The 24,052-nt window shown below is 35.6% G+C and overlaps 1 protein-coding gene across 1 annotated transcript in view; it reads left to right on the top strand.

Moving 5' to 3' along the window:
* The window catches only part of LOC149173369 (3beta-hydroxysteroid-dehydrogenase/decarboxylase-like), a 114,287-nt gene extending 98,951 nt beyond the window's left edge, over nt 1-15,336 (top strand). The window contains 9 exon segments of the mRNA XM_089424577.1: nt 911-1,039; nt 1,144-1,223; nt 13,169-13,367; nt 13,480-13,597; nt 13,687-13,861; nt 13,973-14,129; nt 14,534-14,561; nt 14,564-14,600; nt 14,681-15,336. Coding sequence (XP_089280703.1) covers nt 911-1,039; nt 1,144-1,223; nt 13,169-13,367; nt 13,480-13,597; nt 13,687-13,861; nt 13,973-14,129; nt 14,534-14,561; nt 14,564-14,600; nt 14,681-14,717 — 960 coding nt within the window. The 3' untranslated portion in view covers nt 14,718-15,336.
* The last annotated feature ends 8,716 nt before the right edge of the window (nt 15,337-24,052 follow it).

Here is a 24,052-nt window from a genome sequence, read left to right as displayed (position 1 = left end):
ACCACGTCCTTTACTTGTGACAGGGTTAGCTTGGGTCACCTCCTCCTCATAAAAATTTATTTATTTACTTATTTTTCCACAAATTTTTCCCAAAATATTGCGATTTTTATGAAAAAATCATGATTTTTTCATTAAAAACGGCAAAAAAAAACCCCCGATTTTATCTTCTTTTTGAAAAAATCGCGATAAAATGATTTTATCGCGATTTTTTGGCGATTAGTGCAACACTGGTCAGGACAGCTTTGTCCCACTGATAACCTCTCAATCACAATCTAGCATTAGCAAAGTCATTTTATCCCCAAGTGAAACTAACAATTTGAATGCATATTTGAATTCTGCTATTTTAAGACATTGAATCTTACAACCTATATTTTCTATTGGCTGAGAACATTTATCTGATAAACATTTCAGCTGCCTCCAGAGTCGAACAATATCCTTTTGGCTATGTAAAGCTTAACTTGCACATCTAAAAGTAACAAATCCATGGTTTGCTTGTTTAAAGTGCTTGAAAATTTCCTTGATAAATTCAGTTAGTTAACAGCAATAGGTAAAATCTCTCTCTCTCTCACTTTACTATGGAATACATATCCATAGGAAATCTGCCAGGTGGTTCCCCTTGTTCTGAGGATGGTTCCGAGGGTAAACCAGATTTGTCAGAAGCTAAAGGCTTTGCAACATAGGGCTCAAGGCCATTGCATCAATATACTTATTAAGAGCTCAACATGTCACTGTGCGGAGGATAACAACATTCCTCCCAACCACCTGAGCTTGACCTAATTGACAGTAGTTTGAATCTTATTAAGCATTTGAATTGATTTTATTACCAGTATACTTTTTTATTATGATCTTCTTTTTTGCATCCCATTATTTCTTTCTGAATGAATTTCTAATATAAGAATGCTGAAATCAGTTCATCATTGGTGATGGAGAAAACATGTACGATTTCACTTATGTGGAGAATGTGGCCCATGCACATATATGTGCAGAACATGCATTAGATTCCAACGTGTCTGATGGAAAAGATGCTGCAGCAGGGAAGGTATTCATAGTTTTCTAAATTTCATATTTTAGGTTCTTTTGCTTGTTGCTTTTCTTGATCAATGCTCTGTTGGCTGAATAAATTGTCATTTTCAAAATATGCAGGCCTATTTTATAACCAATATGGAACCAATAAGGTTCTGGGAATTTATGGCATTGTTACTGGAGGGATTGGGTTATCAGAGGTACTGTTCATAACTTGAAAGTAATCACATTTTTTGGGGTCAGGATGGAGTTCTATGTTTGGCATACTCATTTTTGGGAAACGTTGCACAGAGTCTTGAATTAATAGTATAAATGCTTGTGACTGAATATCTATAACAAACATCTAAAGCCATTCTTCTAGCATGAACCTGATTATACAATTATGGAAATAATGAACGTCCAAAATGTGTATGGACTTGCATCATTCTGAGGTTCCTCAATTAGTAAGGTTGTTTTTTGTGCAAGTGGAATATCAAGTGTTGAGATTGCAAAGAGAAAGAGGGGATTGAGGGGAATCAATACACTAATTGAAAAATCTCTGGTAAAAAATAGAAAAACCAGTACTAAAGAAGTGTGCTATGCATGAACCAATGGTCCAAGTATGAGTGTGCTATACATGCGATGCACAAATGGACATAAAAGAGAAAATATACCGACCACAATAGAATGTTAAATGTGTAGGTGCCCATGGGCTTAAACACTTTCTATTAGAGAGCCATAGGTCAATAATAAAGTTGGATTCCAAATGAGGTTTGAGTTATGTATTTATACACAACTCAAGTAGGGCATCCTCCAAATAGGGGTTATGGGCCCACATAAGTAGGGCACACTCTCCAAGAGGGTTCTTGAGCCTACATATCAAAGTTGGCTAGGTCAACCTTAATCATAACCTACTATTAAAATAAATGATAGTTTAGCCATAATTATTGCCTAATGAAATGCATCAATGACATTATGAGATGGTTGTGGTCACATGTGAAGATTACACCATTCTCAACATGTCCCCACATATGAAGATTGCATTATTCTCAACACCAACCCTTAAGTTGAATAGGTGGCCATGAAGAGAATTGGTGAATATAGATGCCAATGGGTTTATAGATACACAACTCAATATTGCGTTGGTTGAGGTCAAAACACAAATGAGAATGGGTTTATGGAATTTGGATACCCGGTTTTAATACCATTGGGAGTGGGTTTATGGATACCCAACTCAAAATAGGTTGGCCACAACCAAGATATAACAATGAGTGGGCTGATGGATACCTAACTCAAAATAGGGTTGGCTATGGGCGAAATATGAAGAAGAGTGGTTTTATGAATATCCAACTCAAATTCAACTGAGAAAAACTAATAAATTGAGGAAGCTTGAACAAAGCCTTCTAAAAAATCGGTTACCCAATTCCTACTGCGGAAATTGATGTTAATTCTTCTAATTGTTAATTCGATTAACCAACTAAATACGCTACAACCTACACAAATAAAAACTACGGAAACTAAATACAACATTGGAGAGAAATAAACATCACACACATCTACATAGTTATTTTTGGACAAAAGTCCCTGGAAAAACCCAATGCGGAAAACCGGTGCAGCAACTGAGGGTTTTATTATTTTCCAGTATAGAGAATATCACTGATAAAAGAATAGTGAGAAGTACCTCACACTATCACACGTGATCCCGACTGATACGGCCACAGAATGTCTTGCCCCTTGCTGCCTCTGCGCAGTCACTACTTCAGCCCAGCATCACAACATCTAGGGACAACATCACTCCCTCTGTAATCTATTTGCTTCCTAGGAACTTTGATTTCCACCTCCCGGTCTCACACCCCGGCTTCAGAGATTGATTCCTCTAGCAAAATACGAACCTCCTCAAGGCTTTGCGTTGCCTTTGCGTTAAAATGAAGTGAAATGTTTTCAAATGGAAAGCCAAAATAACCCTGAAAACTGAAACACTAAATTGTTAGCACACGATATTATAAATTCTTTCAAGATGAATAAGTCTACAAATCAAAGCATGGAAACTATCTTCCTCAAAAGGATACAAAAATAATTCAAATGTTAGACCAAGATGACAACATGCAATTAAGTCTGCAAGCCAAAATAATAGTACTTGAAAGTGAAATCAACCATTAATGACAATAAGCAATTAAACCAAAAGATGAGTCAATTTCCAAGTACAAGAAAATTAAACTTGTTGCAAAATTAAAAGAGATTACAATGCTTGCATCCAAACTGTCTATTGAAATAAGATTTGCATGTGAGACTTTAAACCAAAGCAAATGTGATGGAATGTTTTTCTTGGTTCATTTTATTTGATTAGTGCTAAGGCAAAGTTACAATTGAACTTTAGTCCTCAGACTTCATTCTCACCCAAATATTTGGATCTCACAATGAGGAGTCAATAGAGATAGAGGCTCCCTAAAAGTCTATTCAACCAACTTAAGTTGAAGGTAAGTTTTAGTGATGTTTGGGGCATGTAAATAAATTAACCAAACAATGAGAATTAACTTCTACTTGAAATGTACTTGCTTGACATGAAATAAAATGTTACTTTATGGAGAAAATTTGTCCAAATACTTTATGCATGTAAAATGTGCTTAATGGTGAAGTATAAGTAAATTTGGAACTATGTTCAAGCCAAATAAGTCAAATAAAAAGTGTTTGCATGCAAAAAATTTGAACTTGTTATGGATTTAAAACATGTAGTAAGTTCAAATTAAGTGCATGCAAAATGAGTGTGATGCATGTTGTGTTAATTTTTCAATTAGATGATATGCATGCAAAATGAAATAAACCAACAAAGTCAAACCGCCAAGCCTCTCCAAAAGGTGGAGAGATAGGGATACCAATGTGTAAAACCCACGCTCTCAAAATCATAAATTTTATTAGTTGTTCCAAGAAGGAAAAGGCGATGAAGTCTTCTCTTAAATCGAATGAAAGTCTTAATAAATTGGAATCAAACCATAGACTTTTCCTCGCTGAAGATTTCTGCAATTTGAGGCCCACAAAGGCTCAACAAAATGCAGATTTTTCGAAGAAGAAGAGAAGATAAACCTCCTCTATGGCCACGACCAAGAGAGAGCAAAAGATGGCCAAAATGAACTCGGCCTTCCTCAAGAAGAACACGACCTTATCCAAGATGAATCTGGCCTAAAGGTGGAAGTAATCACTAAATTTGAGCCCCAAGGTCCTGTGTACAAACTTGTAAGTAATTTTCCGATGATGAATCCCGCAAGTAGCTACAAGAGAACAGGTTAAAAAAAATCTACAACAACAAATGTTAGCTCAAGATAACTACAAACTATGTTACAAAAATAATCTACAAGAGGCTAGGCTAGAGAGTATGGGCAAGCTCTCTTCTTTGACTAGCTATGATTTAGCTCTTTGAAATAGCCAGATATTGATAAATGAAGTACAATACGTAAAAAATAATTTTTTACAAGTTTGATATTTTGATGCAAGAAATAAAAGCTTTAAGAAACTTGAAAGAATCCCTGCAAGACACAAATAAGATATAGATGAGACTTTGGAATTCAAAACATGCGGGTTCTCCTTGAATGTTTTTCAAGAATGGGTTGATTTTGTTGTACCTCTGAGATAGTAGTAGGTCAGCTACCAATGCTAGAGCATCTAAAATAATTGTGTTGGGGTTTTTGGTTTTAGTTTTGGAAGACCAATGAATGAAGACAGATGTAGAATTGAAATACTTAATCCTTTGGATAATATTAATATCTCAGCAAAGGGCTGCTATAAAGCTTTACACAGTGATATAGATCAAATAGTGGTAAGAAGACAGAAAATAATATGATTATCACAGTTTCCAGACTTTAAAAACAGAACAATCATAAGTATGAAAACCTTCTAAACTACGTTCCAAAGATTCAAGGCAATATACTTAAGCTTACAAAAGATGCTGATGATTTATTGATTAGAGGGGATTAGCTAAATAGATAGTTTATTAATCCATTCTCTTAATAGATGATCAGTTCAGAAGCTTATAGGAATAAATTGAGACACAATTATTTCTACCTAGATATCTCTATAAGTCATAAGCATATGAAGAAAAACATAATGATTGATAACTGGAAAAACTTATAGGATAACACAAACTGTGTAAAACCAAATTCAGAATCCTCTGCTTTGTATTAAGGTTCCAAAAAGGCTAAGTACATCAAGTGTCTAGAAAAGCTTCCTTGAAAGGTGCAACCAGGTTCAAAGTAGAATGAACAGTCACGACTTAACAAGTAATGAACCCTGAGCTTTGAACATTGAACCTTTAACAACTCGAGAAGATAGTTATTTATACAATAATGAAACTAAGAAAATATCTTAAAACTGATTAAGATTTATTCTAGGAAAGGAAAGATCTTCATGCAAGAAGATAGGGGCAACTATTGAATTGCTTCTTGCTGTCCCTTTTATTCAGGTTGTGCTGGCTTTGTTGTTTGATATTTTGCCCTTTAAGTTGCTTGATTGTTTGTATCTTTTACGCTGGTTAATTCTTTCATTTGATCTTTCATCTGATACTCTTTAAACTCTGTGAATATCCTTTGACCCTGCTGAGTAACCTTTACCAGTGTTTTAAAACTCCGACTCCGACTCCGACTCGGCCGAGGATCGACTCCGACTCCGACTCGGCCGAGGATCGACTCCGACTCCGACTCCGACTCGGCCGAGGATCGTCTCCGACTCCGACTCCGAAACGGTAATGACTCGGCCGGCTCGATTTCAATGACTCGGTCGTTGTAAAAAATACATTAAATATTTATTTTTTCTATAAAAAAACATGATTTTAAAGATTTTAAACATAATTTTAAAGATTTTCATTCATGTTTCCAAACACACAGCATTATAATATAGATGGAAGACAACATATGATCAAAGTAGGCTCATGAACCAATCCATTATATCAAAATGGTACCCAATGGCAATACATAGTTAACTGTCATACATGATCAAAGACTCAAAACAAAAAACACATAACCAAGGAGGCTAGAAATGGCCTCTACAACAAAAGTAAACTGTGACTAGACTCCAGTACTAGTACTACAGCTACTGGCTAGTAGCTATTGCCACAGGAGCCAAGATCATGTCGATCAATCCCTGGATCATCATCAGAGTCAGACAAGGGGCCCCATGGCTCCTCGTCATCATCATCATCTCCAACTGCAGCTGTAGAAGTGGTACCACTAGCAGGCTGTGCAACTGCAGCAGATGCAAGCTGAGATAGAGTAGATATGCGGTTGCGCTTCTGTCGTGGCTGAGCAGAGGAAGCACCTACAACTGGAGTCCTTGCTGGTTGTGAGACTGAGGCTGGTGGATTGGGATCTGCATTCAACTGAACAGCATGTTCAAGTTCAACTGATGTCTCGATATCTAAATCTAAATCAAGATCCTCATCAGGATCAAACTCTGCTGGATGACTCTCCACTACCCAATCTAATGTTGGATCAATGTCTTCCAACACAATGGGATCTGAATCAGGTCTTTTGTTCAACAAATGGTTTCGTCTGAGCTGGAGGTTGTACTGGACATAAACTAGATCATTTAACTGTTTTTGATCCAAACGGTTTCTCTTCTTTGTGTTACTTGGGAGCAGGAACGAAAACGAGAGCGGGAGCGACATTTTTAGAAGCTCCTGGTTTGGGAGCGAATCCCAGAGGAGTTCGACAACCAATGTCACTAACATAAAGGTACATAGAGGGAGTGGTGCTCTTGATTAAATACGAGTTCCATACCCTAATACATGACAAAATTCAATGGAAACATTGCAATCCTGCGATCCTGAAATCCTGAAAAACTGATAAGTCTGTTGGATTTTGAATGAAATCTAAAATTCTACTTTCTCCATATGAAATCCAATGAGGCCGAAACCACTCTCAAACATCCTGAGTCATTTCATGGTAATGTTAAAAATTTAAGTAAAAGGATGAAAATGAAGATTAAGGAGAATGTCACTTTTACTTTAAGAATTTAACATTACCATGAAATTTGAATAGCATATCAATAGTAGAGAGCATTTGAGTGTGTTAAATAGGGTTTGGGAGGGGGAAATGGACCCCAAATGACATTTAACTTATTCACACAACAGCTTGGAGTCCAAACCAATCAGCAAACACCAAAAAAATTCATTAAAAAATGGTTAAATCGCTGTTTATTTTGGGTTACGGGCCGCTGTGTATGACTCGGCCAAACGAGCCATTTCATAGGCCAAGTCACTCCGGAGGGCATCAACTCGGATCAACTCGGCCGTTTCGGTATCGAAACGGCCGTTTTTTAAAACACTGACCTTTTTAGTGTTCCTTTTTACCTTTACTGTGCATTTCAGGTTTTTACTGTGTTTTTCAACAGTAAATCCTTTTAGATTTTATGTCACATGGTAAAGTAATTTGATATGATCTTCATATTTGTCTTCTAACTGTATGCAGACTTTTTCTTTGTAAGCCTGGAACAGGAGTCTTTACCTGCAAAACACAAAAACTGTTAAGAAAAACATAGGTGACAGAGAAGGTCGTCAATGGCTTTATTGAGCTTGAAAGGATATTGGAAGGAGTCCAGAGCGTATCGGAAGGTAAAACAATGGTTTTATTGGTCGCAACGGCTTATGGAGGTTTCATTGTGAAAATAGGCAAAACACAGCAAAATGGTGATTTTTTGTGTTTAAACGGAAAAACAATGTACTTTTTGAAATATGGCACAAAGTGAACAGTGGTCATTTTGTCGTTATGCGGGAGGTGGTTTTGGTTTTCATCGCACCGCTTATGAGGCGCGGGCAGTTTTGGGAGGGGTCACCTGATATAATCTGAGCCTAACACGTAGCAAGGGGAGGTCAGTGGAATACCGCTTTTCGGGTGGGTAATGCCCGTACAGAGAGCCAACCCGAAATTGCTGAGGGTCGTTGGATTTGAATGCACGTGATCAGACAGTGGTGGAGCGAAAGAGCAGTACGGAGGGGCCCAATGATTAAATATGGCAGTATGGGCTTTATTATGGTTTAACACTGAGATTAGCGGGGTTTTATGGTAAAATAAAGGTTTAGATCGATTCTTCATTTAAATCATAAAAACTTTTTAACAAAGAATACCTTCACAAAACACGGTATGGCAGACTTGAATTTGTATGAATTCAGACGGATAATTGACATCGGGTCCGGGTTCATCGCATATCGCAATCGGGTTTAGCGAAGGAAGGCCCATCACAAAGGAATGCGATAGGGGTCGGATGCGATGTGGAAAATATATCATGGTTAATACTGGGTCGGGTTTGGGTTCCCATCGCATATTGGAGATCGCAATGGCAGAGGGTAATGCTTTAGCTGGGACTTGCGATGGAGGCAGATGCGAAATGGCATTGAATTATGATATATATTGCGTTGGGTCCGGGTCCATCGCAATCGCATATCGCAATGCGGGGAGAGTGCATGCACGTTGAAAAGTTTGCGATCCGCGATTATGCGATATGTTATGAAATACATAGTTTTATTATAAAACTTATGGTTTTGGGGTATTTTAATAAAGGGAGTTAATATATATGGAAAATGGAACTTTTTAGGGGTTTAATACTATAAGTTAGAGTTAATATGAAATATGAGCGGAAAGGGGAAATAGACTAAGTATAATGCTTTTTATGAGTTATTTGTTTTTGTGGGTTTTTAGGTAAAAGAGGATTTAACATGGATTTTTCACCTTTCCTAGGCAAAAAGGATTTTAACCTTAGGAAAAATGATTTTTATGGAAAATGAATGAATATGAAATGTATGAAGGTGGGAAGGGGAAATTAGTAAATATAGGGATGAATAGGGACGAGGGAAGTTAATTAATTTATCTTGTAGACCTTTATTTGCTTTGTGTAATTGCATCATGGACATAGAAACATATGGTAAAACATGATAAATGTACGTTTTGTCCAATGAATTATCATACTTCTGCAACCTTTCTTCTACTTACCCTTTGCTTATCCTATCATTTTTTCTTCACTTAATGGGTGCATTTAAGCTAGCAAACTTTTTTCCTTTCTTTTTAAAACAAACTATCTAATTCTAACCTTATAACATCCAAGGGCTCAGATTAAACTGATGAACACCTTATTATTCTCTACCTAACTACTAATCTACCAAGATTAAACAGTTTGGGCAGATCTTTATTCTCTAACTATAACATCAAATTTTAAGCATGAAGCAGTCAAGATTAAACAATTTGACTGTCATGGGTTGTGGCATTTATGACAAGCTGCACACAACCATTATTTTGCAGAAAAAATAATAGTGGCATTTAGACTTGCTCATTTTCAGAGTTTATTTGTTTTCTTTTCTTTCTATCCTAACATTTTCTTGATTTTTTAAGACATCTAACCTAACATTTTGTTTGATATGGACATCATCATCAAGATATTTTCAAAAACATTTTATTCAATATTGTCATGTCCATATCCTAACTTAACATTTTTTCAAAATATTTTTATGTATTTTTTGACTAATTTATTCTATCTTATCAAAACCAAAAAATGCTACAACAGATTCCTCCGATAATTTCCCCTCACGCTTGAAAAACTTGACCACATCTACAAAACTTGACCACAAATCATTAAATCGACATGAAATAAAATAAGTGCAGTGGAAATAGTTCTTAGAGATACCATCTATTATCCACTAGAAGATTTATTTTCCTAAAGAAAATAATTAATTCTTATGCTAATATGAGATAGATGCATACTAACATAACTTGAAACAAGCATGAAAGAAATAGTGACATGAGAAAATAAATAGAAGCATAACAAGAAGTCAAGAATTTATCACACATGCAAGGAGAAGAACACCATCACGCTTTACCCCAAACACTATTGCATTATATTGCAAGTAGTGAGTACAATCCCACAGAGTCTCCTCAAGCACAATAGCTCGTATTATATGATACAATATGAGTATATAGCCTCATTATATAGAGAGTTGGGAGAAAATCCCAAAGAAGAATGCATGTGAGAACTGAACTTGGAGAAAATCCCAAGGAAAGATAAGTCAAGTTCGATGTGGAGAAGATAGAGACATCAGAGCAAAATCGAATTCCATATGTGCACATCAAGGGAAATCAAATTCCATATATGGCATAGTAAACTCATCCATGAGTGAATCTAAGTACCGTGGTAACTCTAGTCAACAAATGCAAACTCGAACTAAGTGATGCCACATATGTAGATGATCCCCAGATAGTTCTGCGTGGTTCCTCCATGAACTGCGTGATTCCTTCAAGATCTGCGTGATTCCTTCAAGAACTGCATGATTCCTCCAGGGGCAACTCGTAGTCCTCAAGAGTGAGTAGAAGATCCTGAGATAACTGTGAGATGAGGCCCCACCTAATCTTTAGTCCAAATATACCATGGAATATTCCTTCAGTGCATGAGTTCCTCTAATAAATTCGATTCTCCACATGTGCAATTGTTGCTTTATCTCTGGGAAATTCAATTTTATGAAATAATGATGTATTTATGATGTAGTGTGTTCAGTCATCTCCCGCATGTCCATTGACTCAACTCTTTGACGTAGGATGATTTCCAAGTCATTTCCACGTCATTCTGTTACATGGAATAATTTATTTCTCTCTATTTTATTTAATTCTAGCCTAATTAAATGCCATAATTTCCACTAAACTTAGGAAATGTGGGTTTTGAGAGTCCAAAACACATTATTAACCCCTCAAAATGTGTCAAAGTGGAAAGTTGAGGGTGAGAGGTGTAATTTTGATTACTCATACCCCATACAACTTTTCTAGGCTACATTTATAACAATTTAAATACAATTTTATTTGCAATTTTTGACCTGCGAGAAATCTAAAAAATTTAAAAATGACTACCTAGACCTAACCAAATTCCACAAATTTTTTTGTGTGATCTAGTATGGTAATATACATAGACTCTAGACACTAAGATGTGTTAGGGGCTCAACCTTCAAACTGTCACCTTAGCTTTGGGGTAAAAAGTGAGTGAGAAAAACCCAGAAAATTATCTGCCTTTGAAAGAGAAGGGATAATTAACCAGATAAAAAAAACACTCCAAGGTGTACTCATTTGCTGATCGAATCCCAACATCATAGGCTTGTTACAGACTCAAAACTCATCATTACTAGTATCACTTATTACAATTCCTCGTAGGGTGTGGAATCTGGGTACAAGAAAGATGATGAGAAGATAGAAGTAGAGTTAAAAACTCTGTTGACTGATGATATCTGATGGTACAAGTGTTCTTTGGATCATCCTTGGGCATGGAGTCTTCATATAATCATTGGGTGCTACTTCAGTGGTCAACAATCCTTCACACATATTAGGCTTGGGTTAGACATTTTTGTGGCTCGTTCATCTCACATTAGATCACATTTCTTTGTGGATTCATATTACTCTATGGCTCACTCTCTTTATTCTCTATGTCTCGCATCCCTAAGGCTTGCATTTGATTCTATGATCTTTGTGGTTCGAATTATGCACAAATGGCTCACATTACACTTCTAGTGACTAACATCATTCTTGTACCTCACATCTTACTATGGCTCACTATTTTATCTGTGGGTTCAGACTCTATCTTGTAGCTCACATTGCACCTATAGCTCGCACTTGTTTATATGGTTCAGACTCTATCCTATAGTTCACATTATAGTGGCTCGTGGTTCTCATTATAGTGACCCAAACTGAGGCTTGTGGCTCCGTGGTTCGCTTATAGTACAATGGCTAGCATTTATCCTGTGACTCGCATTCTACTCTGTACACATCTTTGTAGTATTATTGTGGCTTGTATTCTACAGGGGATCACTTTACTTCTGTAACTTGCATTTGTCATTCTAAGTGGATCATTTTACTTCTGAGGCTCACACTATACTCATTGGCATTATATTCCGTGAGACAATACTCTTGATGATATATATATATATATATATATGGAGATGATCTTGATGCTATGTTAGTAAACCTAGATATGGTAGTGAACTATTATGATAGTGACAATAACCTTATATGATAATACCCTTTGATATGACAGTAACCCTAGATATGGCGGTAAATTATTATTACAATGACCTAAGTGACAATGAGACAGTGATGGCAGTGAGTTGATGTTCTAGAGACAATTAATTAATGTGACAATGATCTAAAAGACAACAGTGTTTGACGATGACTGAGAGATATGGTGTTGACTTTAATATGACAGTGAACCTTGGCATATCAGTGACCTAGTTTGACAGTGACATTTGATGACTATGATAGTGACCCTATTCCATAACAGTAAATTAGATATACAGTGACCTTGTTAACGCTGACCCTAACCCTATATGACAGTGATCTTGATAGTGACCTTAATATGGCAGTAGACCTTGGTGAATGACAGTGTGTTCATAACAATGATGGATGGTAGTATTAGGACAGTGATGTATGGTTTGAGGATAATATGACAGTGATGGCGAAACCTCTATGCCAGTAACAACGACAGTGGTGTATACTGTGCTCTTATGACAGTATGATATAGTCTGCTACTAGATTGGCCTTAAGTGGCCTAATGTGACTGATGATGATGCCTCATGATTATTGTATTTTGTATCTCAGCTGAACATTTGATGAATATCTAATAGAAGAAGAATCTGGTTGGGTTTTCCCCTTTTTGGAGTTTTACCCTGGTCTCTGACCTAAATCCTGATGTCTCTATTGTGTATGTTTCTCTTTAGCCGTTCCTTCTGTTCCACTGCATTGTTGATGTTATTGTTCTCTCTACATAATTGCTAATGATATTATGATGTTATGAGGTGAATGTAATATGTAAATGATGAAAAAGTTTGAAAATACAATTATCTACACCAGAGAACAATGTAACCCTAAAAATTAACACCTTTTATCAAGATGTAGTGCTATGTAATAAAGGAACTTTTAAGAAGGGGGGCTTTAACCCAGGTTCTGTTGATTCATAGGATCTTAAACTGTTAACTCTATACTGATTTGAAGAATTGAAATTGGATATTCATCATGTGACCTGCTACCAGTTACAGCAGAAATGATATAAAGAGCCTCACTTTTCGTATTACATTAGAGTTCTCTGTTACTTTGCTTTTTGATTTCTGATTTCATCTTTGCTATAAAATTATATTGTGTCATGCCACCTGTCATTCCAGGCCCAAAATCCACATTCCTGTGAAAGTGGTGATGCCAATCGGATACATGGTTGAATGGATTTATAAAAAGCTGGGTCCATATGGGATGCCAGTTCCTCAGTTGACACCTTCAAGGATTAGGCTTCTTAGTTGTACCCGAACTTTCAATTGTTCAAGAGCGCAGAAGCTTCTGGGTTACACACCTTTGGTACCTCTCAAGGTTGGCATTATACTCTCACCAATAAGCTGAAGTATATTTACTTTTACTCACTGATGCATGACTATAACTCGATTGCATTCTAAAAACTAGAAATTATCATTGAAATCTGCAGGAAGGGATTAATTTGACAATAGAATCCTATTCACACTTGAGAGCTGAAATGCCTAGTATAAAGAGCCGGAACTTTGATCAGCCATCCAAGGCTTACAAAATGATTGGAAATGAAAGAGGTCAGTAATTCCCCAATCAAAATTGTTGTCATGATGAAAAGTTTACTAATATCAGTATTTATTTAAATTTGACCTTGTTATTTGTGCAGTTGCAAATATACTCCTATGGAGAGACGAGAAGCAGACGTTTGCAATAATGCTGGCTTTAATTGCCGTTTTTTATTGTTATTTTACCTCTGGATATACTTTAATGTCAGCCCTGGCCAAGTTGCTCTTGCTGTTCGTTGCGATATTGTTCATGCACAGTATTCTACCTTCATCAATGTTAGCACTTCAAAAACCTTTTCTTGAGCAAATTTTAAAGTTAACACTTGGTAACTACAATCATAAATTGACTAGAACATTTTGATCATAAACCAAAATTTCACTCTGCAGGTTTGGTTATACTAACAGAAGGATTCCACCTCATTATTTTGAAATATCTGAAGAAAGAATGCATTTTGCAACTCAAGCTGTGTCATCTACCTGGAATTCGGGAGTAACTATTTTAAAGATTATATCCCAAGGAAAGGACTGGGCCTTGTTTCTGAAGGTAACTTGTAATAGCGCTTATGATGCTGATCAAATTTTCCACTTTGAAACACATAATTTCATAGAGATTTAATAAAGTTCACGTAGAAGTGTATGTATCATCTGCTGCTAGAAATTGCTGGATTTTATTGATTGGGCTTAATAATTATCCTAGAAATTTTCTTCCATGGAGCAAACACTGATTATATTGCTTATTCCAATTTTCATGGATTTTATTGATTTGGCTTAATAATTATCTCCTAGAAATTTTCTTCCCTGGAGCAAACACTGATTATATGGTTTATCCCAATTTTCATGGAAGAAAATAGTTCTTGTTTTCTTTGTTATTTTCTCTCCTGCTGGTTTTATTCCGTGTATGGAAGTTTCCACAAGCACTAATTTTGTTGACATGGCTTTTGTGATTAGACAACGGTTTTGCTCCTTTTTTTCAAGGTTATTGGAGCAATTCCTTTGCCAACCTTATTTGGTGCAGGTAAGAGAGAACACCCAATCTTTTAGTTCTTGAAAAATTTTAAACTTCTTGTTCTAAGTTATGTGGTGTTTGTGATGCAGGATTGATTTTCATGTTCAGTGCCTTTTATATATATGAGCAGAAGGAAGAAGAAGTCGATGATCTTGTTAAGGCTTCTATTGTTGTCCTTTCTCAACTGAAGGAGGCAATGTTGAGCAAACTCCCGGGTGTAGATTATCTTAAAAAAAAGTAATATTTTTCACAAAGAAAAATGATTGAGCCACCGTATGTTGTCCCTGATATATTCCATATTCTATTGATTTCTGATATTTGAGTGTCCCAACCTTTACCGCTGTTGACTACTGTGGAGCTAGATGTGACCTATGAACCTGGAATACTGTCTTTCTCAATCCCACCAAAAGGTGAAAGCACAGGAATGAATACATGCTTGATTTGGGTGCCTATTGAGAAGTTTATTTTAGGAATTTGAGAGAAGATACTCGTAGAATGCACAAGGTTGATTTGTTTGCCTAGGGAAATTTTGAGATTTGAAGTAGCAGTTGACCGGTGGATATTCTTTTCAGTTTTCAGATGCTAAGGCAGTTTCAAATGCACCTAGTGAGACTGGAGTTCTGGTTTTCTTGAAGATGTAAGCCTTGTGTTGCTGTCTATCTTTTGGGAAAAGGAGAACAATTCATATAAAACTTTCAAGTAAATAATCGTTCATTGGCAAAGAGATGTTTGCGATTCTATGATATCACTGAGATTCTTGTTCTTGAAGAGATGCTTACGAGACAATATACCTTGTGCAAAATCTTTAGCGTGAATGGTATGTTAGCATGACTTTCACATGTTTTTAGAGATGTTTTATTCCTTTTTAAGAAATTAGTTTGGAGCAATGTTACAAAAGGGAGGTTGCTTAAAAAAATTCTTGAAGCGAAGGTTTTGAGATGTAGTCAAAGGAATTTTCTATGTAAAGAAAGAGACATTTAGATGGGCCATAGGACATGACATTTGAAAATAAGTCAGAATTTGCTTCTTTGTGATGTTTTCTTAGTACGTTACTAAACATTGAAGTGCTGCATCCCTTTTCGAGGATTTCAGTCAATGTTAATATGACTATCTATCTCTTTACCATGAATTGTGCATATCTCATGGTATATTTAATAAAATAATTATTTATTTTATTTTGTTTTAACAAGAAGAATAGGTAAGGAAGATAGACACATGTGATTTCCAGGAAGATAGTTGGGTCTCTAATTAGAAGATAAAATGTGAGGAATGTCACTAATAAGAGAGGGTTTCTACGAGGAATGTTACTAGTGTGTATGCATCCATTTGAGAGAGATTCTATGAGGAATGCTCCTAATTAGGAAGTTTGTTATTGATTAGAAGAAAATATGTGAGGGGTATGGTAGTTTTCTTGCTCACTTATATTTTGGAGGAGAATAACATATTTGGGGATCATAACATACCCTTCCTCCTAAGAGCTTTAAGATCAAAGTTTGCAATTATAGATATTATTGCTAGAGGATGGGTAGCCATAGATAGCATGATCATGATGTCTAGTTTGAGGAATTGTTGTGGGAAGGTCATCGAATATCCTACTATGATTATTCAAAATAGATTGGAGTTTGTTTCCAATATGACCTTGTTCCTTGTCTTATATGGAATATTCAGTGGAACATCCTACTTGTGCCCTTTAGTAATTTCTTCATCTTGTGGGAATTGATAATTTTAGTAGGAAATTGTAATAGACATAATAATAATAATAATATATATGAAAATGTGTAAAGGTGTGTCTTATCCACAAGACACGACCCTTCATATTAAAGGGAACCCCATCTAGTATTTATAATCCCCCCCATTTGTAATATCAATAATTTTCTCGATTACATATCTATCAAGACATTTATTACAAATATATTTCTTATTCAATATCAAACGAAATAGGGTGTATATTATATTGGTATCAGAGCCGCATTTTCTGATCACTTGGTCGTAGTCATATTAGGCTGCCATTATATTCTTAGATCTTGAAATCACAAACATATTTCAAGGGCTTAAGGGATTTTCATAGATTCAGTTAGAACTGTTACAGGAAATAAAAATGATTACTTACAAAATTGCTAGAGGATTTTGAAACACTAGATTCAACATCTATAATAGAAGTTGACATGGACATGAAATAAACTAGCAATGAAGAATGTTCTAACCAAGAAAAGGATGTGCAAAAGATTGGAATGTAGAATCTGTAAAGAAGACACTTGCAAATTTTGTTAAAATGGATACAAGCAACAGTGAGGAAGAAAGTTGTAAAAGTGATGAGGAACCAAAACTTAAAACGGCAACCAAGGTCCAACAACCAGTAAAGGTTGTTCCTATGAGGTTTGTTAAAATGGATACAAGCAACAACGAGGAAGATTGTTTCCGACAAATTCTTGAAAACTTATATTTGGCTAATAATAACTATTTGGTTGTGAAGCAAATAAATGTGTTTGGCATGGGATCATCCTTACTAAACAACTTTGAAACTGTTTTGAACATGATGCATATGTACCCCCAATTGAAGAAGGTTCTAATTCTATCCTTAACACTAGATTTCCCACTGGTTTGGATTTTGTTGCCCTTAGTGGTTTAGAAAATGTAGAGACACTAATCATCGAGCCTCTTGATGGAAAAATTCAATATGCACTCTGCCATGTTGACATAATTGATAAAATCTCCAAGCACACATGTTTCATTGAGCCTGATGCATCAACTTCTTTTACAAATGAGTTGATAACAACGAACAAAAATGATGGAGAGAACATTCTCCTCAAATTGGCAAAGAAGAGACATGAATAGAAACAACGTGATGGTAGGGATGAATATGAGAAGAAATTGAGAAGATCCTAATTGAAAAGAGAGTGCTCAAAGAGATTTGCACATTTTGCAAGCAAAACTCTAGATTTAAAACACATTTGGACTCCAAAGGCGCTTGCTTGGAGATTTTATCAATTATTGAGGTAAAAAGGTTTTATTAGTTGATTTTATCTTCTGATATTGTGTTTATCATATTTCTTGAAAGATTGAGGGAACCCATACAGAGTCCCAACGTCAATATCATTCCAGTGGGTTGATTTAGTGACTAAACTTCACACTGCTGGAGGGAACGAGTCCCTGTACCATTTTGAAGTGCCAAGGTACCACTATTTTGTTAAGGTTTATGTGTCGAGTTCTTTTGAAAAAAAGGTCAAGTCTCCTTGGGACATTGGACGAGTTCACTGCCATAGAGATAACACATTTATACTTCAGTATACCCAAATCAAGAATGAGAACCAAAACAAAGGAACGGGAACCTCTTATTGGTTAGTAAAGTAGCTCCCTGAGACGGTATCTTCAAGCACTTGCTGCATACGTCTACTGCAACTCGGCCTCTTCCCTGGGCACTCCTTCGGCAATTTTACCAACATCTCACTTGCAACCTTACTGTGACTTAAAAGAAAATATCAAGCGAACAACTCAACTTAGAGTAAAAGGGTGCGCAAAGCTTTTATTAACTCAAATGGAAAATTTACAGAGCATTACAAGAGAAATCTCAGAAGTTTGAAGCACTTAGTCCAACAATCTATCGGCTTCGTTCTTGAGGATTTCTTCTTTTATAGATTCTCTAACGAATCTACTTTAACCTAGACATGACACAACGTAGAAATAATTGAGGGTCCTGTCGACATTTCCATAGTCCGATGGTGTCTACTCAATATTTCTGTAAAATAATGCAAAAGTAACTTTGTACAATAATCAAGTCCTAACTACTATTTACATGGAATCAAAGGACTATTACCATGGTCCTTTGGGACTGTTGTCTTCATCATAATCATCAAATTCGTCAGATGATTGATTCTTTTGTAGATATGCTTCTTTAAGGATTTTTAAATATTCGTTTTCGTAATCTGGCTCAGTGGGGTCTTGAGCATCTTGGTACACATCTAAAAATAAAGTGTCCTTTCCTTTTGAAGATGCCGTTGCTGTAGATGTTGTAGTTGCTTTAGAGGACTGTCCGATTTCTAGCTTTATTCCGTCTCTGAAAGCATTATGACTTTGATAGGGTAGCTTGAATGGGTCATCCCTTTTTCTCCATCTGTTGATGTAGGCGGTGGGATTTATCTCTATATCTAGGAAAGAATCTTTATGAGCTGTCGAGAAGGTTGCCATCTGCTACACTGATAGCTCTATTCCGTCCAATAATTCCCACTTGAAGATTTGAAACATATTGGTTGCTGTTTCTATAGTGTGTTGTACCCAAATTTTACAATGGTCACTAACCCCTTCATTTTCTTGCCATCCAAATTCAAAATTAAATGAAGTGCATACCCTGGTTGATAACAGTACACTGATTAAACATATAGTATTTGCAGTCCAATTCCCTGAAGTTACTCCCACTGTAATTAATGCTTTCTGATTAACTGAGAACTTTAAAATTGGATGCTTTCCCTGCAATTCTTTCAATTTTTTGATAATGTGGGTTTTTTCTACCAATTTGTTTTTTGGAAATTCTTTTAGCCATTCAACTATTATTTTTACCTCTTCCTTATTGTTGGCGAATGCTAACTTTCTGAGAAATGATTTTCAAAGACTTGCGAAAAAGGATTTGGATTAATGACATTTCTTATTTCTGGACTTTGAAAATCCCATGGTGTCGAGAAAATTTTGATATACTGCAAAGTCCTTTCTACACATTGGGATGTCCTTTCAACCTTTCTCTTTCTGCAGAAACCATCTTTAATTTCCGAGTTTGTAAATGGTTCAAATATCTCATATTGAGGAAATGTATCTGAATGCATATATTCCACATCAACTCTTTGCAAATAGGATGCTTCCATTTCTTCAAATAAATTTGGAATTCTTAAAGATTGTAAGAATTTTCCAACTTCTTCTTTGATGTTGATATCAATGAGGTCCATCATCTTGGCGCTGGTGAAAATTTCTAATGCAAAATCAATACTACCAATCATTTGATAATAACTTAAAAGTTGTATAACCCAGATCATAGATTGTGTATATTGTATGGACCATAGATCATCCAGCATTCTAAAATAAAGCTTGACCTTCATGTTTGGCAAAGAATATACCTTTACCAATTCAAGATCAAGACCAAGCAAAGTACCAACATTTTTTGATTGCCAAGCTTGACACTTTTGAATCCATTGATTTCTTCTTAATTTGAATCCAGCTAACTTTTTTATTTCAAGATAGAGATCTTCATAATGCTTTTCTAAAATCTTAAATCTTTGTACAAAAGTATCAAAATTATCTTTTTGATCAGGAATATCAAATATACTTCCTTTGAATTCCTTCTTGCTGCGGTTGAATCTATGAGCTTTATTCATCTCCCTGGTAAGAGCATCTGCAATATAATTAGAATTTCCTGGGATCCATTCTACATCAAAATCATATCGCTGAAACCAAATTTGCCATGCTAACAATCTTCCTCTTGCCATTTGTCTTGATAGTTTAGCTGACAAGAAATATTTAAAATTCATTGAGTCAGTGCTAATCAATAATTTTCTAGGCGAAGATATAATTCAAATTTTTGGATGCCATTAAATATTGCAAGAGTTTCTTTTTCAGTGGCAAAATAATTTTTCTGGCTAGGGAGAAATTCTCCTGATGCATAGGCGCATAATTCTTCTTCCTTACTTTCCTCCTTTTTTTCAAAAAAGACGGCTGCCCAAAATTCATCTGATGCATCGGTTTGTAGGATAAGCAATCCATCTCATGGGGGCTGAAGTTTTGGAAGAGATTGACATTCTTTCTTTAGATTTTGAACTGCTTCTGTTGCTTGACTAGACCATCCTGATTTTAAATGTCTTCTAATGGGAACAATATTTTCTGATAACCGGGGAATATATTTATGGATGTAATTTAATACTCCCAGAAATCTTTGAATCATTTTAGTATCTTTGAGCTCATCTGGAAACTCAGCAAGCTTTGTAAGAACATGAGGTTGCATCTGTATATGCCCTTCTACTACATGAATTCCAAGGAAATCTATGTTATCTTGAAATAACACCATTTTCTTTTCTGGGAGGACAATACCATGATTCTGAACTTCTTGGAGAAATATTTCTAGATGGGCCAAATGTGTTTGTAAATCTGGACTATGAATCAGTTTATCATCAATGTAAGTTATGATGAAATCATTCTTACCAAAAATAAAGTCCATTCTCTTTTGGAAGAAGGCATGAGCGTTCTTTAGACCAAATGGAACAACTTTCCATTGATAAAAACCTGCAGGACAAGTGAATGCTGTTTTGTGTCTATCTGCTTCTTCGATTTGAATTTGGTAGTAACCAGACTTCATGTCAAATTTACTGAAGATTTTTCTCTTCTGGATTTTCTACATGATCACTTCTTGACGAGGCAATGGATAATTGAAACTTTGTGTAATAGCATTTAAAGGCTTATAATTTATCACCATTCTTGCTTTGCCTCTAACAATTTCAGAATGATTTCGAACTAGGAATGTTGAACATGAGTAGTGAGAAACACTAGGTTCGATCAACTTTAATTTTAACAATTCTTCAATCTGTTTCTTGATTTCTTGCTCATCTGAGGGAGTACAAGGAATTAACTTACCTTTTACTCCATTGGTGTGCATTGTTACTCTTTTTCCCAAAACTTCTGGGGGTCTTCGGAGCAACTTTTGAGTAGTCGTTTACATATGGAGACTTGATCTTGAGACCATTGTGGATCGATGGCTGCTTTCTGCTTTGTTTTGAGAGCTTCTTTTGATTCATATATTTGCAGCACCTCCTGCCAATTCCGTGAATCATTTTTTGGTTTTCTGGAACTGGTTTTCTTCTGACTTTCTCTTCGGGCTTCTGAGTCTGCAAATCTTAATCTTGGAACAGAAATTGCCTGTTTCTTAAAATTGAAGATAACCTTATCTTCACTAATTGTCACTGGCAATACTGAATTTATAAATGGCATTCCCAAAAATAAACTCGCTGATGGGTCATGATGTTGAATAGCAGATATTTTTACAATCTTCCCACCTACTTTTAAAGAAACATTATCTACATAGTGGGTAAGATTAACTGTACCTCCGACTGTTTCTGAAATCAGAATATTTTGGAGAGGTTTCCATAATCCTTTGAACAGAGAAGGTCAGGTGAGATTGTTTGATCCACCAGTATCAATGAATGCATCAACATCTATCCAGTTATTTTTAACCTGCACAGAGACTGGTATATACAAAAGATTATTTGTTTTTACCATTTTCTTTAAAAAACTTTGCTCTGCAGTGGGATCAAACTCGGGTACTGGCATTGATGATATCTGATCTATCTTCTTCTCATATGAACAAAAAGAGTTTAACTTCGGTAGAACAGGGACTATTTGTTGTCCTTTGCCTCTTTCTGATCTTGGAGACCAACATAATGACTCAGTTTCACTTGTAACAGAGTTTTCTGTTTCTGTTGTGAATTCTTCACTGTAGTGTAGTTCTTCTTGTTCTTCTGAAAACTCATCATCAGAACACTCTGTACAAATATTCATTTTTTGAACATATCTTGGCGTTTCTTCTTCTTCTATTAAAGAAGCATCAATCAACATATATACATCTGATGTTTCTTCTTTGGAATTTACAACAGACCAATCATCACAAAATTCTTCGATATCTACACATGCTCTTAGCTTACTCGATGTGCTTTTTGGACATGCTCGGGCATAGTGTCCTTCTTGCTTACATATGAAACATCAATTGTTTTTGGTTCTTCGTTGTTTCCATTTCTTTATAAATCTAAAATTTTTAAAAGGTTGTTTTGGATTTGCAATTTTCTTAGCCTTGAATTTTCCATACCTTTTATTCTTTTTCTTTTTCTTGAATGGTGTCCAAGGTAAAACAAGATGTCATACATTAGCATTGGGAGTAATATCATGTGCTTGCTTTTGCCAACAGAGATATTTAACTTTTTCTTGACACTGAAATAAAAGATCTACCTAGTAAATCTGATCAATTGTTTTATTTTGAACTTCAATATCTTTAGAGATCAGATCTCCTAGATTTCCTGGCAACTTAGATAAAAATGATTTTTTTTGAACTGAATCATTTGAAAGATTTACTTTATAAACTTTAGCCATAAAGTCTTGACCAAAGGATTCAAGATATTTTAAATCTTTCAATTCCATTCTAGCAAGATCTGTAATGATTTGCTTTTTCTCATCAATTGGCTTTGGAACAAACTGTGTTTTCAGTAGTACTTCTAAAGTAGATAGTCCTACTGCAACAACTGCTTGTCGTTCTGATTCTGGTGGACCAATCCACCAATCATATACTATTCCGGCCATTCTTTTTTCTGCTAGAACAAATATGGATATATTGTCGAGCTTGGTAGTTACTTGCATTTGATATAAAGCTCCAATCCATACTCTGATTGATTCAGCTGGATTTGTAGATTTATCCAAATCTAAAATATAACCGCTAGAATTAGAAGCAAACAAATCTTCTTCTATCCTAGGGTATTTGTGAACTTCTTTTACAAAGTTCGCTTTCTGGATTGATGGCATAATGAAAGATGGAAACTTAGAAGCTGCATTTTCAAGAGTCACAATTTCTGCTTTTGATTTTCTAGGTTTTTCTGAAACAGATTCTATTTTCAATGGCTTGAAAGATGTTTCAGAAGTGCTAGCTTCTGTTTCTTCTTGATCCCAAAAATTTGGGGTTGACATATCTATGGTAAATTTTGAACTCTGGGATGCTTTTGCTTTTCTTCTTCTTTCTTTCTTCTGCATCCTAGCTTCTTTCTCAGCTCTTTCTTCTTGTTGTTCATCATGTAAAAGCTTGAGATTTGCTAAAATGAGTTCATTTTGTGCACCTAGATCATCTATGGCTTCTTCAGCATAGGAACACCATGTAGTAAGATAATTACCAATTTGATACACTTGATCTAGATCATTTGTATTTGAGGAATTATGTTCAATCAAAGGGGCACAATCAACTCGTGTTGGAGGTTGCCTTGATGACGATGATGTTGTGCAGAATTTCATCTTTGGAGGCCATTTTTGTCCTTTCACATATCTGCGATTCGCGAATTGCCATTCCTCAATGGGTGGAATTTGAGAATTAGAAATTTTGAACATTTTATTTATAGCAAGAAAAGGCTGGACTTCAGGTATATACAATTCATTAGAAGGTAATACAGGTTCACTGGAAGTATTGGCTAATTGAGACAAGGATTCTGTAGGATCAGAAACTGGTAATGCATATTTTCTTGGATGAACAATAGGACGTTGAACAGAGGGCTTTTCTTGAAGAATTCTAACTTGGCCATCTTATACTGAAGCTCTTCTGGACAAACTTCCTATTTTCTTATCATCTGCTAATGACTTATACTGGAAATACCAGTCGTTTGGTAATCCTATAGAATCATAAGGCACTCCTTCAACTTAGGCATTATTCAACCCAACTGACACACAAAAACTGAGTA

The sequence above is a fragment of the Pinus tabuliformis genome, chromosome 4_2 (assembly GCF_031772625.1).
Source record: "Pinus tabuliformis cultivar Carrire ecotype Pingquan chromosome 4_2, CPIR1, whole genome shotgun sequence".
In the NCBI taxonomy this organism is placed as follows: domain Eukaryota; kingdom Viridiplantae; phylum Streptophyta; class Pinopsida; order Pinales; family Pinaceae; genus Pinus; species Pinus tabuliformis.
The sequence above is the reverse complement of the archived record's forward strand: the minus strand, read 5'-3'. Positions and strand labels throughout refer to the sequence as shown.